Source organism: Saccostrea cucullata, unplaced genomic scaffold (genome assembly GCF_032062105.1).
Source record: "Saccostrea cucullata isolate Sc308-1 unplaced genomic scaffold, CSIRO_AGI_Scuc_v1 ctg1017, whole genome shotgun sequence".
Lineage (NCBI taxonomy): Eukaryota > Metazoa > Mollusca > Bivalvia > Ostreida > Ostreidae > Saccostrea > Saccostrea cuccullata.
Genome location: NW_026922552.1, coordinates 53,508 through 68,478, shown reverse-complemented (window position 1 = coordinate 68,478; position 14,971 = coordinate 53,508). Strand labels below are relative to the sequence as shown.

Here is a 14,971-nt window from a genome sequence, read left to right as displayed (position 1 = left end):
AATCCAGAGCTATTGATGACTTTTATTTCATTTCATAGATGCATAACTGCAAAAGAATAACAACATTTTTTAGAATATAATATAATTTTACAACCTACAATACTTTCTGTGTGCCATTAATTACAGATATATTTCACATATTATACATGTATCTGTTTTTCAAGTAAATGAAATGAAAATCCACAGTCTAATCAGTCATCAATTTTGAAGCATTACTCTTTCCACTACATTGAGTCAAAATACATCCAATTATGTGTTCAACAGTATACACAAAAAATTAGTATACAACAGAATATTAACAGTCAGCATAAAAAACAAATACAGTCTAACGTTAGGTTGAGTGTTGACTGAAATCTCCCATACAAGTTTTTAGACCTTTATTTTACACACTGTATTATCTAAATTAAAATACATACAAACAGTAATCATTCACAGCCATTCAAATATTCAACCAATTTGTTGATTACATTAGATGACTTGGATATTCTAGGCTGCTTTGAACCCGATAATGGTTCACTAAAAACATTTCGTAACCCATTATGTGGATCCCTCTTGTGGATTAGCACCAACTTAGACAAACTAAGAGAATTTGCAATCAACTTCTTTGAAATCATGGAAGATACAATCTTTGCCTTAACAAGGGGCTCTAAAGACTTCTTTGTGGTATAATAATTCAAAGTGAACACATCATTAGCTGAACACAGAGCCAATAACTTCATTTCAAAAAGTTCCCTCAATGCCTTCACATCAGCAATAGCATTATGAGCTTCATAATCTTTTCCAATGAAAGTATTTACAAGAGTGACTTGTTTAAAATCTTTAACATCATCTTTGCTGAAAGATTTCCTAGACACTTGTAAGGTATCTATAAAACCAGTGACAGTGCTAGCAAAACTGTCAAGTAATTTACATTTGACTAGCTGATTCATTAACACTGGTAGGTCAAAACATTGTATATTGTGCCCAACCAAAATAGGTTTACAATCAACAGTCTTCAAAAATTCTACAAACTGCTGAAGTCCTTCAAAGGGCTCTTTATGGTCCACCTTCTTGCCATTATGCTTCAGCACACCACCAACAAAAGTAAGCCCAGTTGCTGCAGATGCATCAAGACTAATTGGGGACTGTGGTGTCAAGTACATGTTGAACTCTCTCTCTCCACATACAGCTGCAATCTGAACAATGTCTGATGTCCTGGCTGAAATAAATAAAAATAAATATTGCAACTCCCATAGTGTATACTTCTAAGTCAAGTGCAACACAATTCTCTTAACCTTATATAATATATTCCTTAGATATTTCTACAAAGAAAAAAATAGTTCACAAACCTAAACCAGTAGTCTCTAGGTCAAATACCATGTAGGATTTGTTAGTACTCGGTAGTTGATCTAATTTATTCAGAGAAATGTCTTCTATATCAACTTCTTCGCTCAAACCAATTTTGCTGCTGTATGTATCGGCTGCAATAGAAATGTTTGGAAAAAAATGATAGGTAAAAAGAAACATCTAAATTAAGTTTCAGATAAATTGTATTTATCTGACTTACCTTCAAGAACAGATTGTGATGCATCTTTTGAAGACCGCTCTGACTTCAGCTCTAAACGCCTCCGCTTTGTGCTCCGCTTTGCTTGTTGTAATCGCTTCAGCTTCAGTCTGCTTTGTAGGATCCTGGAATGCTTGAGGGTGTATCTTCCAGGAGACATTGTCAGCCTTTTATTCACCTGAGAAAAATAACAATATGAAATTGAAAACTTTTTCTGGAAAAGAAAAAGAAGAATCAACAGATCCTTATCGATATGTAAAACATGTAATAATTTTTTTTTTCAAGTAAAGAGATTATATATTTTATGGAGTAAAATATCAAATGTGTCTGCATTAAAATGTATTACAGCAAAACTTGGTTATAACGAAGTCACCGGGACCTATAAAATTACTTCATATATCTGTAATTCTTTATATCCATATAAGAAGTTCATTAAATTTATATAGATGGGGATCCAAGATGACTTCGCTATATTTGTGAATTCGCAATATCTGTGTTCGTACTAAACGAGTTTTACTGTTACAATAAATTCACACATTTTATAGATATAATTCTCTAAAAACTTTCAAAACCCTTGAAAATCAATCATGCATTAAAAATGAAACTGGGTCAAGTAAATAAAAAAAATAAAAATGTAAACAAGACAAGAACAAAAACTACACAAACAAGTTTAGGCTATGTATGGGTATTTTTTATGTTTCCTTTTAAATACTTTACTTTATAGACATTGCCTAAACTGCCATGTGTGAACATCAAAAGAACATCAAAGAACATTTTTTTTCATTTGTATACCTCAGTTATATAATTATACCCCTCATTTTTCTGACAGACAGTTGCAGATACTCTACTATGCAGACTGTCTGAACCTCCATAAAACCTATGAACAGTTTAGGTGACATAGTCTAATTAATAAAAGGTATATGTTTTATCTATGTGCATGGTTTTTATCATTTCATAAATTTGAAAATTAAAAATTCTTACATTCTTTTAGGCGCTTTGCTAACCATGTGGTTAAAATTTTCATTCACTTGAGTGGATCCCATCGACACCAACTCAGTTGCCCGGTCTGCATACTTCTCAAACAGTTTTTCTAGAGCTGATCTCAGAGGCTCACTTGTTAGAGGTTTCCCATATGGCAAGTTTTTTGGTTTGTAACCAGTTTGTTCACTCCTGCACCATGTGCCACACATGGAATGGTCCCCTATTTAGATTAAATACACTAATACAAATACAGCATTCATACATTATCAAGAACTCAGACCAATTTCTAAATATTTCTAAAAATAATTAGAAAACAAAATTAATTTTCTTGCAAGTGTCAAACATTAAATATGTGTTCATTCTTTTTTCAAGTAGTATTCTTACCATATAAATGAGGAACAATTTTCCCCAGATCATTGGCTAACTTTTCTGGATCTTCAGATGCCTGATGAACACAATATGTAAAGCATCTCTCAATGTGAGTTTTAACTTTAACATTTTTCAATACTTTATGGGTATTGCTGATTTCCACAAGACTTCCAGTAAACCCTTTTTTCATGTGATTGCTGTCCACCTTTTTCTTTATATCTGGATCAACAGTTGCTCTCAATCTGGCTATTGTTGTAGAATCGTTGTACATTACTAACGTAGTAACCTAACAACATTTTATAATTATAAGCAAAATAAAAAACAGTAATGCATTAGCACTTTCATTTACAATCTTCAGATACTGTATACAGGGTTATTTTCGCCCTTTCACACTTGCAAACAATTTTGCCAGGTTTTAAATTCGCCTGAACATAGTTTTGGTTAAGAAATTATACTGCATTCTTTGAATTCTCCCCGTTTTAAATTCGTCCAAATGAGAGAAGGGCGAAAGGGGCAAAAATAAAACGGGGGCAAAAATTTCCCTGTATACAGTATATATAAATATGTAATAAAGATTTCATGGAAGGTGGCATTTTAATTCATAGCACTTTCACCTCTTAGAATGTACACAGATATATATATAAAATCGAACATATCTATACAACTCATACCTTTTCACCTTGATCTTTTATGCTCTGCACCATCTCGCAAGCCATAGCAGGTTCCATAGATTCGGCTGACCCTGACCAGTTTCGACTGCATTTGTGCTTCCTCACAGGAACATCCTTCCGTTTTGCCAAGTCACATATTCTGCATTTTTTAGATTTTACAGCATAACCAACACATTTCTTGGTTTTTTCCCCAATCAAACTTGCATGTCCTTCAAACATAAAAGAAAATTATTCAATAGCAGTAAATACTTTGTATTATTTTAGTAATCAGTGAAAAGTCAAAGCATCCAATTCAAATTACTAATTAGGATAATTGATGACTTTTTTTAAACATAAAAAAATACCTGTAAGGCTATTGTAGGCACGCCCAGTACCCCGTTTTTGCCAGGCACCATCGAAGCTGACAGTGAGATTACCATCACTCCTGAAGAAAAATCCAATAATTATCATGCATGAAATTTCTATTTTTTTTCAATAATTCAAATTATTTTGACAAATACCAATAAACATACTTTTCAACTTCCTCTAATAGACTGGTTCGACAACTTTCTTCTGCCATTTTACTCAGTGTACTGCCAACTTCCCTTTCCCTTTCCTTTAGACCTCCCTTCGAAATTCCTGGAATGTTTAGTGCTGCTAAAAAGGCATTTAAATGAGACTCTCCGAAGCCACCATTGATCATTCCTAAAATATTACAAACACAATTATTTAAAACAATAATCAAAGATAAAAAGAGGGGTGTGCAATTACCATCTACCAATTTTAGAGGTCGGGCTATATTAAATCTATACTGCGTTAGCCCGTCACGCTAGTAAATCTAAAACGAAAGTAAACATATATTTACCTTGACTGAATTTAGTTCGAATTAACTTTTCTGTAAAATCAAAATCTTAAATTCGTTTTAACCTATATGCATTGTGTGTTCCTATTCGCCAGTCATCTCACTGACAATTATAGTCGATATAAATAGGGGGAAGTACCTGACAATTACAAAGCTCAAACCTTTATTTGTTTTACTTATTTCAACTTCAATGTTTTTTTTTAATCTTTATGTTATACTTATACATGTATTGTTGTCAGTAGTTAATGGGCGTGACTGGCAACCTCGGGCTAGTAACTTTGTTAGCCCAACGGGCTAATCATTTATTTTTGTAATATCTATTGCACACCCCTGATTAAAAACACCAATGTATACAAGTTTATCCAAATTCCAGGTTTATTTCAGAACTATAATACACTTACCTACTGCTACTTTCGTATTAATATCCCATGCTTTTCCTCCCTTTTCTGTTTGATGTTTTTTGCCTGTTGGGACATCATTAAGTAGCCTACACTCCTGGTATCTACACTGTACTTGGAGAATTTGAGCGAGTCCGAATCTAGTCTCTCCAACACAATCGGATAAATGCAAAGGTTGTCCACATCTCTTGCACTCCTTCAAATTATTTGCAAGGATACCAAGTTCGATTATACGTCTACCTTCGCTCCAATCATTTTTACCCGTTGGCTCAACAATTTCTTCTCTAGCAACACGGACATCGCTAGCAAGGGGGTCAACACAGTGATACACATGGTCTTCGTTCGTAACTGGAGTGATTACAGGTGTTTCAACATTTACTTTAGAAGTAGTATCATCACTGCGGTCCCAATATTTTACACACTCTCTCCTCAGGACTTCATTTTGCTTTATACGAGAGGATTTCACGAATTTCCCCTTCTTATTTCTTGCCGCCATTACTGCGGGATGTTATCGACAAATAATAGTGTTAAAAACCTATCCGGGAGTCCGATCCGGTTATGACGTCACACGACTAGACCCTTACTTTAATACTAAAAATCTGCTATTCATGTAAACGTACGAATGGAAATAATGAAAAACATCTCCAAGTATATAAACCTTTTTCAATATAAATCACAATCAATGGTAAACGTGGCTTTAATTAAAGTATATCTATAAAAGTTTCAGGTTAACAAAAGTGCAATGAGGCATTTGCTAAATAATAAAAAAATATGTAAAGTACTTTTGGTTATTGTTTAACATTTATATCCTATCATCCTTTCTTCACAATTACACTCAAGCTTTTATAAAATAACTAGGGATGGTAACCGTAAACTGGTTTTACAACTAACCAATTAAATAAAATCATTTCAGAATAAAGTTGTTAAGGTTTCGTCAAAGGTCAACATGTCTAAAAAATTATTTTTACAATTGCTCCAAAACTATGTGTGGTATGAAGTCAAAACGTTTACATTTTGTAAATATATCACTAATTAATATAGATACAAAGTATAAATTGATAACAAATATTTTTAAAAAGATATTTTTTGAGAAAAATTGTATCAGAAAATGTGCATATTTTAAAAAAATGCACCTGCTTAATTCTGTCCTTTTTGTGAAAACCAACATTGTAGAAATAATATATGTTTATCATTGAAGGGCAAGTTGGACGTGAATGGTCTCTGAAAGGCTGTTATTGAAAGCATGACATGTATAAAGACAAGACCCCTATAGAATCCGCCATTTGCAGTGTATACTTTCACTTTCAAGTCTTAACATTTGGACAAAATAAACAGGGAAACAACTTTCCAAAGGCTATCCAAGTCCAACTTGCCCTTCATTGATAAACATATTTTGTTTCTGCAATGATGGTTTTCACTAAAAGCATGGAATTAATTAGGTGTATTTTTTGGAAAATATATGCATTTTTAAGTAGAATTTTTCTCAATTAATATTATTCCAAGCATTTTTTTTTATCAAGTGATACTTTCTATCTATTAATCAATAAATAATTTATAAACTGTAAATGTTTTAACTTTATACCTTACATAGTTTTGGGGCTATTGTAAAAATAAATCTTTGGACATGTTGACCTTTGACGAAACCTTAAAGAGTAATATCTGTTCCATTATATGTTACTCTGTCAGAAAAATATACAATTAACTGGTTACCAATAAATTATCATCCTTACTAAATACATTCACTTCCAAGATGCAATAAGCAAGAAAAAAATCGGACTTTGTTAAATGCCTCTATAAGATGTGTAGGGATGTTTCTTTCTCGTTCCTACGTTTATCATATCCTTCCCACTTAACAGGAAATTCTGTTTTTCCATTTTTCTTCCTTTCCTTCAGTAGTTCGTCAACAATGTAGAATCCTGGTTCATTGTATGTAATTATCAATTTAAAGAAGCAATTAAAAACATGCATGCATTAGCTTTCTTTATAAAATGCACCAAGAAATACATCATTTACTTTTACAAAAAAATTAAATATAAAAACTTCAGTTGGAAATGAAGTGGATCAGAACCTGATCATGCAAGTTTTCTTAAGGCTGAAGGCCTTTGCAGAAGATCTACCGATCAACTTTGCTTCCCTGTGAATGTTTAGCTCTACTGGTCAGAGACAAAAAGAGCTTAAGCGATAGTAATGCATCCGGCGTCCGTCCGTCTGTCTGTAAACAATTTTTCAAAATGCTACTCCTCCTACACTTTTGGTCTGATTTGAATACCGTATAAGTAGAATTTTTAGCGAGGATTTAATTTTGGCATTATTAGCGAGTGTCTTGAGATCGCTAAAATTAAATGTCGCTAATAATTAATTGCATTTAATTTGTAATAGCTTCTTTATTTAGCATTTTAAAATCGCTAAAATTACCTCTCGCTAAAAATACATTACCATTTTTTAAGGAGAAATCGCTAAATTTGCGTCTCGCTAAAATTTCCACTTATACGGTATAACTTGGCACTTAAGTAGACAACACTAAGATACATAATTCTGTTTATCGGTTTTTGATTTCGACGTGGCCGTGACTCACAATTTTCTTTTAAATTCCAATACAGACATTTCTAATTTACAGCTTTCGTAAGATACAGTCCCTCTCGAAGCACAATCACCAATGAGGGTAAACTCAGCAAGTCTCTCTGTTCTACAAGATGAAGAACTCAGCTATATTAAGATCTGCACTGAGGGGACTCGGACACTCCCAACTCCCAAAAGTTTAGCATGAGTAAGGGTCTTTCAATTTATTGTCAATATATTATGTGACTTAACTATTTACTTTTTTTTCAAAAACACCTACTTTGACACTCAATATAGAAATTGTTTATATGTAGAGCAAGCTCTTGCTTATCGAATCAACTGAGATACATGTAAATACTCTCCGTATGCAGGTGATGAAGGTATATTGCTGCATAAGTAAGGGAAGTTGACGGTAGAAAAGTTAGAAAAGATATCACGTTTATCATATAGCTTGGTTGTTAGATTACCATTAGTGTCTTTGTCAATTAAAATATCTAAATATGAAACAGAAGTGTTGGACTCTGTGGGTTTTTTTTATATCTCAAGCTCACCGAGTCTTCGATTCCCGCATTCATTGATTACAGTGTTGCTCTCACTTTAGCACTAATTTTCTATCGTCAAATTTCAATACGTATGCAACAATTAACCTTCATCACCTGCAAGTTCTATGGTCGATACAATGACCTTATATGTATGTATAAAAAAGACTAGTTATCAAGTGTCGTACAGTGCATCACTCTCTACCATCGGCTCATACATTTCATTAATATTCCAACTCAAAACTTGGTTATAGGTATCTGTGAATTTACTTAAGAAATGAATTATTTTTTTTAAGATAAAGAGGGAATGAACTAGTAGTTCATGTACCTCAAGAATCTTAAAAATTATATTCTTTTTGTATATATCTGTAATTTATTAAAACTCAAACGTCTTCGAAGTTGAAGTAGACAGTAAAGAGTAAGAACTGATTGGAAAGGAATGGCCGAGTGAGGAGCAGCAATGTCCAGTGATATGTCGTACATCGAGGCCCGCCCCACGTCTTTCAGAAGAAAAGTTCCTATCGGGCACATTATCTTAAATTCCATAAGCGAATAGTTCCTGTGTATCATTGCTAATCAGAGAGATGCACTGTCACATCGTTTAAAATGAAGGCATTAAAACATCACATGCGACAAAAATATAAAGGACTACACGGATATTGCCTTAGAAGAGTCATCCAAAATCCACGGTACTGCGATCCTGGGGACATTGGCCTTCCCCTTCCGCCAGCCCATCACGAAGCCCGGGATGAGGCTGCAAGGGAACGCCGTGCGTTGAGAGTGAAATCACTCTTTCAGCTAACAACATATAATGCTCGGGACGCGAAACCAAAGTTCTTCTGACATTTCTTTAATCCATTGAACTTTCTCTGTACATAAGATATACTATCTATGCATTTTCATTAACTCATTTGCATAGAAAACCCATATCTAGCCCTAACTCACTTGCGCACGTCGTAGACGACTGGAGTCGGAGACACCGAGGGACCTCGTGGTAGTTCGAGATGACGCGGAGGATGATTCCAAGGATGAGTAACTGTGTTATGAACTGTGCTAAATTTGTGATTATTATTATTACAGATATAATGTTTAATTGATTTATTACTGTATGAATATATGTATGTATGGTAGGCCCTGTTAGAAGATAACTTTATTTATTATTGTGCATCGTAGTTTGTCCTTTTGTGATGGGCTGGGACGCCCTCTTAAAAAATGGGGAGGAGTGTAGTGGTCCTGGAGGAGCAGGGGACGAATTCCCTGTAGCCTCCGATCACGTGTTCACCGATGACGGAGTGTGACGTAACATACTCGCTCTCTCCTGATTTGAGTGCTGTACTGGTTACATGTGTTGTTGTTAGCTGTGAGTCATATATTATACATTGAGCGACGGCATTAAAGTGCAGAATTTTATACCATAGTGTTGTCTCTGTATCCGTCATCACGGCCATGCATAAGAGAAACACTATATATTCATGTAAACATTATCGATCATCATCATGGCAAGAATGTTACTAACCAATCATCTGTCCATTCTCATTAAAGTACGTGTTACCAGTTACTTTTATTTATACTTGAAAGTGAGAGTTAAGGGAATAATATCAAAATTAATACTCTTGTACACTAGTATTTTTTCTTCCAAGTTGATTATGGACCAATATGCTGCCTCAATTAAAGAAGATATAGAACTGTTTCTTACAAATCATGTGCCATCAAAGATTTTAATTCGAACTAATAACACCGAGGTACAAGGACCGTTGAATATAAAAGTAGATATACCAGGAAGAGGAGACAGATAAATTAATCCACTATTCAGTGAAACATTCCCACAACTGAGAAATCTGGGGTCGTACGACATCGCAGAATTGGTGCATGACACCGTTCAATTTGTGAAAGAAGTAGATGTATAAGTTTTTGTTTGCTTGTTTGTAATTATCTGTCTTTAATTGTTTTTAAATACTGCAGTTTATTACATACATTCAAATTCATTTTACAGATGGTTATTTTTTAGTTTATATTTATACATTCAGTCAATTGTGACTTAAATCTTCACCATTTACATTTTGATTTTCGAACATACAGTACATGTAGTTCTTCCAATTTAAATGGGCAATACATGTATAAAGAATATGGTACGGAATATTCACGTTGAGTTGTATATTTTATGGAGGGGGTGCTTTCAGTTTTATTGTCAGCCTTCATAACCTTCAGAGGATTTATTTGTAAATATTTTTTTTCTTTGTACAGTTAAACTTTCCAAAGGGGAAGTTGTAATTTTTCACACTCTAGCTCTCCTATGCATTTTTTCATGCAGAATAACGTTTTGCTGTTCTGATATTATGAGATGGAAATGTAGAGAATGGGTTCAGCGCCAGAGACTCTGGACGAGATGGACCGTCATGGAATATGATGTTAGCGCTGTCTTAAACCTTGAGAACATTTCGGGGCATTCAAAACCTCATGTCTTCAAAATAATAAAGGAAAAGTCAAAAGCCAGTATTTATTGGAAAAAAAGGTCAACCTATCCGGTATGTAATATTATAAAAATGTGGTTCATACAAAAATGTATTTGTTAATCAGAAAAAAATATATCAAAGTGCATCTGTTTCCTTTTTAAGATAAAACGATTACTAGTACTCTGAAAGCTTTAAAAATTGATAAGTGCGCATGGGCTCGGAAAGATAAAAACATACTGTACTGTAAAACAAAATCAAGAGAGTCGTTTGCAAAAACAACAAGCTCCGATGCAAAACCAATGATCACCGATACAAAACCAGCAGTCATTCAGTGAATTGACGCTAGACGGCGTGCAAAATACAAACATTGCCTGAATAAACGCAAGATAACGGACAAGTTTTTCTATGTTGTCTGATATCTTTCATTCACTCTATCGTGCCTCTAATAAAGTTTAACTTTAAAAAGTGAACTAAAGAGGATACTCAAATACATTTTCATGAAATACTACTGGTATTATGACTTTCATGGGGTTTATATGGCTGATCGTTGGTCAGCCTTCTGCGTGTGTTCACAAAGCTATGTATTGCGCAGTGACTTGCAGGATCATTGCATAATATAATATAACATATATGAGAAATAGCATAATCGCAAACCACGGCCAAAATGTATGATCCTTTCCCACTCTTGAGAGTGCTACGTTTATGTACAGACTCGTATATTATTCACTACACCGTCTTTCGATACTCACAGTACCTTGATATGTGTACTTTCATAGGAACAAAGATTCTGCAAAATTGTCTATCTGCATCCATTTGGCTAAACTCGGTTGATTTTGCTTTTCAGTATGTTATTAAAATAAGTTGTACGTTTTGCATTTACGTCTTATTAAACATATTTCCGCCGTCCATTATTTGGCATAATGTAAATTTTCCTTTAATCTAAATTTTGAGATTAAGTTTCAGATTTGGCAAAAATGTGAGCGAAATTTGCTGAAAACCAAATGTTGTTTCAAAACCATACCGGAAAGGCCGAGACTGAATTTGGAAGACAATCACACATTGCATACATTGCAGCATGAAGCAGAAAACTTCCTCACTCTCGATTAATCAGGCACGTAGTATCAGGGGGGGCCTGCCCCCCCCCCCCCACTTTTTCTATAGAAAATGTTTACTGAGAGGAAGGTTGCCCCCCCCCCCCCACATTTCAGCACACAATAGTGTTATAAAGAAAATCAACCTTAAAAAGTTTTTCTTGAAAAAAGTTAGCCCCCCCCCCCCTCCACGAAATAGGATTTTCGACTCTGGGCAACTTTTAATTTTTTTTTTTTTTTTTTTTTTTTTTGCTTGTCAACTTTTTAAGGTCAGTGAAAAAAAAATTTCTCAGGTTGCCCCCCCCCCTCCACTTTCAAAAACGATGCTACGTGCCTGATTACCACACAGGCAAAAATAAATTTCCAGTGGGAAAGCACCACAACTTGATTTACACTTTTCGAAGGCCACTTAAAAGTATTCCTTTAAACAGATGCATGCACAGATACCGAACATAATCCATGAATGTCATATAGCACAGGTACACATAATCCAGATATTACACAAGTTCACCTATAATTCCATGTCATCAGGCAAAAGTACATTTCATTAATGTCATCAATCAAAAGTACATGTAATTCATGTCTTCAGGCACAGTCGGTTCATGTCTTCAGGCACAGTCGGTTCATGTCTTCAGGCACAGTCGGTTCATGACTTTAGGGACAGTCGGTTCATTACTTCAGACACAGTCAGTTCAAGTCTTCAGGCACAGACAGTTCATGACTTCAGGCACAGTCGGTTCATGACTTCAGACACAGTCCGTTCATGTCTTCGGGCAGTGTCGGTTCATGTCTTCAGGCATAGACAGTTCATGACTTCAGGCAGTGTTGGTTCATATTTTCAGGCACAGTCGGTTCATGTCTACAGGCAGTGTTGGTTCATGTCTTCAGGCACAGTCAATTCATTACTTCAGACACAGTCAGTTCATGACTTCAGGCAGAGTCGGTTCATGTCATCAGGCACAGTTGGTTCATTGTCTTCAGGCAGTGTCGGTTCATGTTTTTAGGCACATTCAAAACTTTATAGGTCCCCCACTGTTCAGAATTACATGCGGAATGAATGACTTAATAGATATGGTCGATGAACTTCACTACATCTAAGCTTTCCCAGAAGTTCTTGATTCCATACTTACAAGTTCATCTTTGGTTCGTGGCTTCACAGTGTTCTGGAGATGAAACTTCATGGTTGCCCACACGTTCTCAAAGGGATTGAGGTCAGGAGAGGAGGCTGGAGTATCCATAACAAACTTCAGAATGTTCTTCCCTGGCATCCATTCTTTTGTAGACTTACTGCCTGCAATGCTTACTGTTATCATACTGAAATAGAGGAAGGAGAGCATATATTCAAGTGACAAATTATATAACCGGTATAGGTGGTAAGATTATTTCAAATTTTCAGTCGCCCGAGTGGCGCAGTGGTTAGAGCGTCTGCTCTAGAGTTACGAAGTAAGGAGTCAATCCTTACGTCGCGGGTTCGAATTCCACTGCGGGACTTGGAGACCAGTCCTTCGAATGAGACTGTATAAATCGTGGTCCCGTGTCGCAGAAGGTTCTGGCACGAAAAAGGTCCCTCACTGCTAAATGGCCCTGAGTGCCGAGTATAGGACAAAATTTGTAGCTCTCCACCTGCAAGTGGTGGCGTCTCCATACGAGTGAAAAATTCTCGAGAGGGACGTTAAACAGTATACAATCAAATTTTCATATTAAACAGCTATGTATGACAACTATAGGGGCTACATTTGCCACAAATAATAAGGTGCAATAGTCACTAGCTTACTTTTGAATGTCAAATGTACATAGTTGCCAAATTAATCAATTTTGCTTGGTCACTTTTAAATTTTTCCAATTATGCCCAAATTTTAAATATGAACTTTGATTATTTTTATGACCTGTTGGGTCATGGCTAACACTTTTCATTTCATTTGTTTCTCAAACAGCCTACACTCTTCCATCTTTGCTCTATTGACCCTGTTGAACCTTCATTTTACCTCCATTCATTTAATGTTTTGTGGTAGATATTTTAATCATCCAAATAACTACCTGGTACAACCTTTTCCGTATATTTTATAGCAATATGTCTACTATTTAATGTGTTGCCCACAGTAAACTTTTGTGGGAGACGATCTCTAATCACAGAATGCTATATTATTGCAGCTATTATGAACTAATTAACAATATGTATAACTGTGCAGCATTCAAACTCAAATTTACATAATTTACATGTACCTGGTAAAGGTGGAATCCTTCTGGGAAGACTTTGTCAGTAAATGGCAGTTGGTTGTCCTTTAGAATCTTCTGGTAAATGATGGAATCCATCACGCCAGTGAAGATACAAATGTGGGTCCTACTACGATACGATATTCCTCCCCAAACATTCACCTACAAGGAGAATTCAAGTTTTTATAAAAAATATACCACTGTATCAAGGGGCTGAATTTAGGTACAATAAATGTTGCAACTTTTTTCTTTATTTGTATGTAAATATCCACCTTGAATGCTATGCAAGAATGGTTATAATGTGTTGATATGTATTCAACTTCTTATAAAAGTAAATCAGTAGAAAATAGGAAACAAATTTGGAACCGTGACAGCCCTTATACACACTGTTAACACTATAGATACCTTGTATGAATGTTTTGGTTTTGGTCCCTTTTCTAAAGTGAAGTAGCCCATTGGCACTCATTTCCACTTTCGTCTCATCAGTAAAGACAACGTCTTCAAACTTTTCTTTACTTCTGAGGGCTCGTAGGGACATCAACAATCTAGCCTACAACAGTATAAATGGAAGTTATTCATAAAATTCATGTTACTGAACCTAAAGCAGATTTGTTGAAGTCCGTCGGATGTGTAGGCAAAGCATGCTAGTAAAAAAAGGACCCACAAGTTTTAGGAAAACATCAGTCAGACCAAAATTAAATTATAGTTTGTTTGGAATTGCCACCCACCTTATTGAAATATGAATTTTATTGGCAAAATATTGAACATATTTTTTTTACTCTTTCGGCGTCTTACCCGGTACTTGATTGTTACAATTAATTAACATAATCATTTATCGAAATAACGTTTTAAAGTCACTGACAGGTTTAATTCAACAACACTGGTCAATAAAACATTTTCTTCGTAGTATTCATTATAGCGAATTGACAAAATAGAAGTCGCAAAAGTTTTAGACCAGTTTGATCAGTTGATGTGAAAACATTCAAGCAACACGTTGAATAGCAGAACATTTATGAAAATTTAAATGGAATGATACATGTTGACTGATACCCGGAAAGAGCTATTGTAATAGATTGAACTTGATAAATGTCTGTTATGTTGAAATTAAAAATGATCGTTCAGATTCTACTTTAAAAAAATGTCTACCCCAAGTAGGGAAAATATGGCCTGTCAGTTTGACAGGTCTTTGAAACATGTCCAAATTGATTCATGGTGCATGCTCTAGAACATACCAAGCACCCCCTCCCGCTTTTCCACAAAATATCCCAAGTATTCGAAATTTTTATGTGGTTCCCACAGTTGGTAAGGGTTG

The 14,971-nt window shown here is 35.0% G+C and overlaps 2 protein-coding genes across 2 annotated transcripts; both read right to left on the bottom strand.

The window, feature by feature from the left end:
- Window positions 1-425: 425 nt before the first annotated feature.
- On the bottom strand, window positions 426-1,703 carry LOC134261940 (protein PML-like). Its single transcript, XM_062744321.1, has 3 exons — window positions 1,547-1,703; window positions 1,329-1,460; window positions 426-1,198 (listed from the first exon to the last, which is right to left on the bottom strand). The coding sequence occupies exons 1-3, from the start codon at window positions 1,701-1,703 to the stop codon at window positions 426-428; spliced, it is 1,062 nt and encodes a 353-aa protein (XP_062600305.1).
- LOC134261944 (uncharacterized) lies at window positions 1,479-5,377 on the bottom strand. The gene is made up of 7 exons (XM_062744325.1): window positions 4,807-5,377; window positions 4,077-4,248; window positions 3,909-3,988; window positions 3,565-3,773; window positions 2,909-3,179; window positions 2,525-2,744; window positions 1,479-1,721 (listed from the first exon to the last, which is right to left on the bottom strand). Exons 1-7 carry the CDS (start codon window positions 5,297-5,299, stop codon window positions 1,718-1,720), a joined length of 1,449 nt encoding a protein of 482 aa, XP_062600309.1. The 5' UTR covers window positions 5,300-5,377; the 3' UTR covers window positions 1,479-1,717.
- Between the last annotated feature and the right edge of the window lie 9,594 nt (window positions 5,378-14,971).

Bases quoted from the DNA above. Each gene is read 5' to 3' on its own strand.
- LOC134261944 (XM_062744325.1), bottom strand. From the start codon at position 5,299: ATGGCGGCAAGAAATAAGAAGGGGAAATTCGTGAAATCCTCTCGTATA. The intron at 3,989-4,076 runs GTATGTTTATTG...ATTTTTCTTCAG, and splicing joins CTATTAGAGGAAGTTGAAAA to GAGTGATGGTAATCTCACTG. The intron at 2,745-2,908 runs GTAAGAATACTA...TAATCTAAATAG, and splicing joins AATTGTTCCTCATTTATATG to GGGACCATTCCATGTGTGGC.
- LOC134261940 (XM_062744321.1), bottom strand. From the start codon at position 1,703: ATGTCTCCTGGAAGATACACCCTCAAGCATTCCAGGATCCTACAAAGC. The intron at 1,461-1,546 runs GTAAGTCAGATA...TTTCTATTGCAG, and splicing joins ATCACAATCTGTTCTTGAAG to CCGATACATACAGCAGCAAA. The intron at 1,199-1,328 runs GTTTGTGAACTA...TATTTATTTCAG, and splicing joins CCTAGAGACTACTGGTTTAG to CCAGGACATCAGACATTGTT.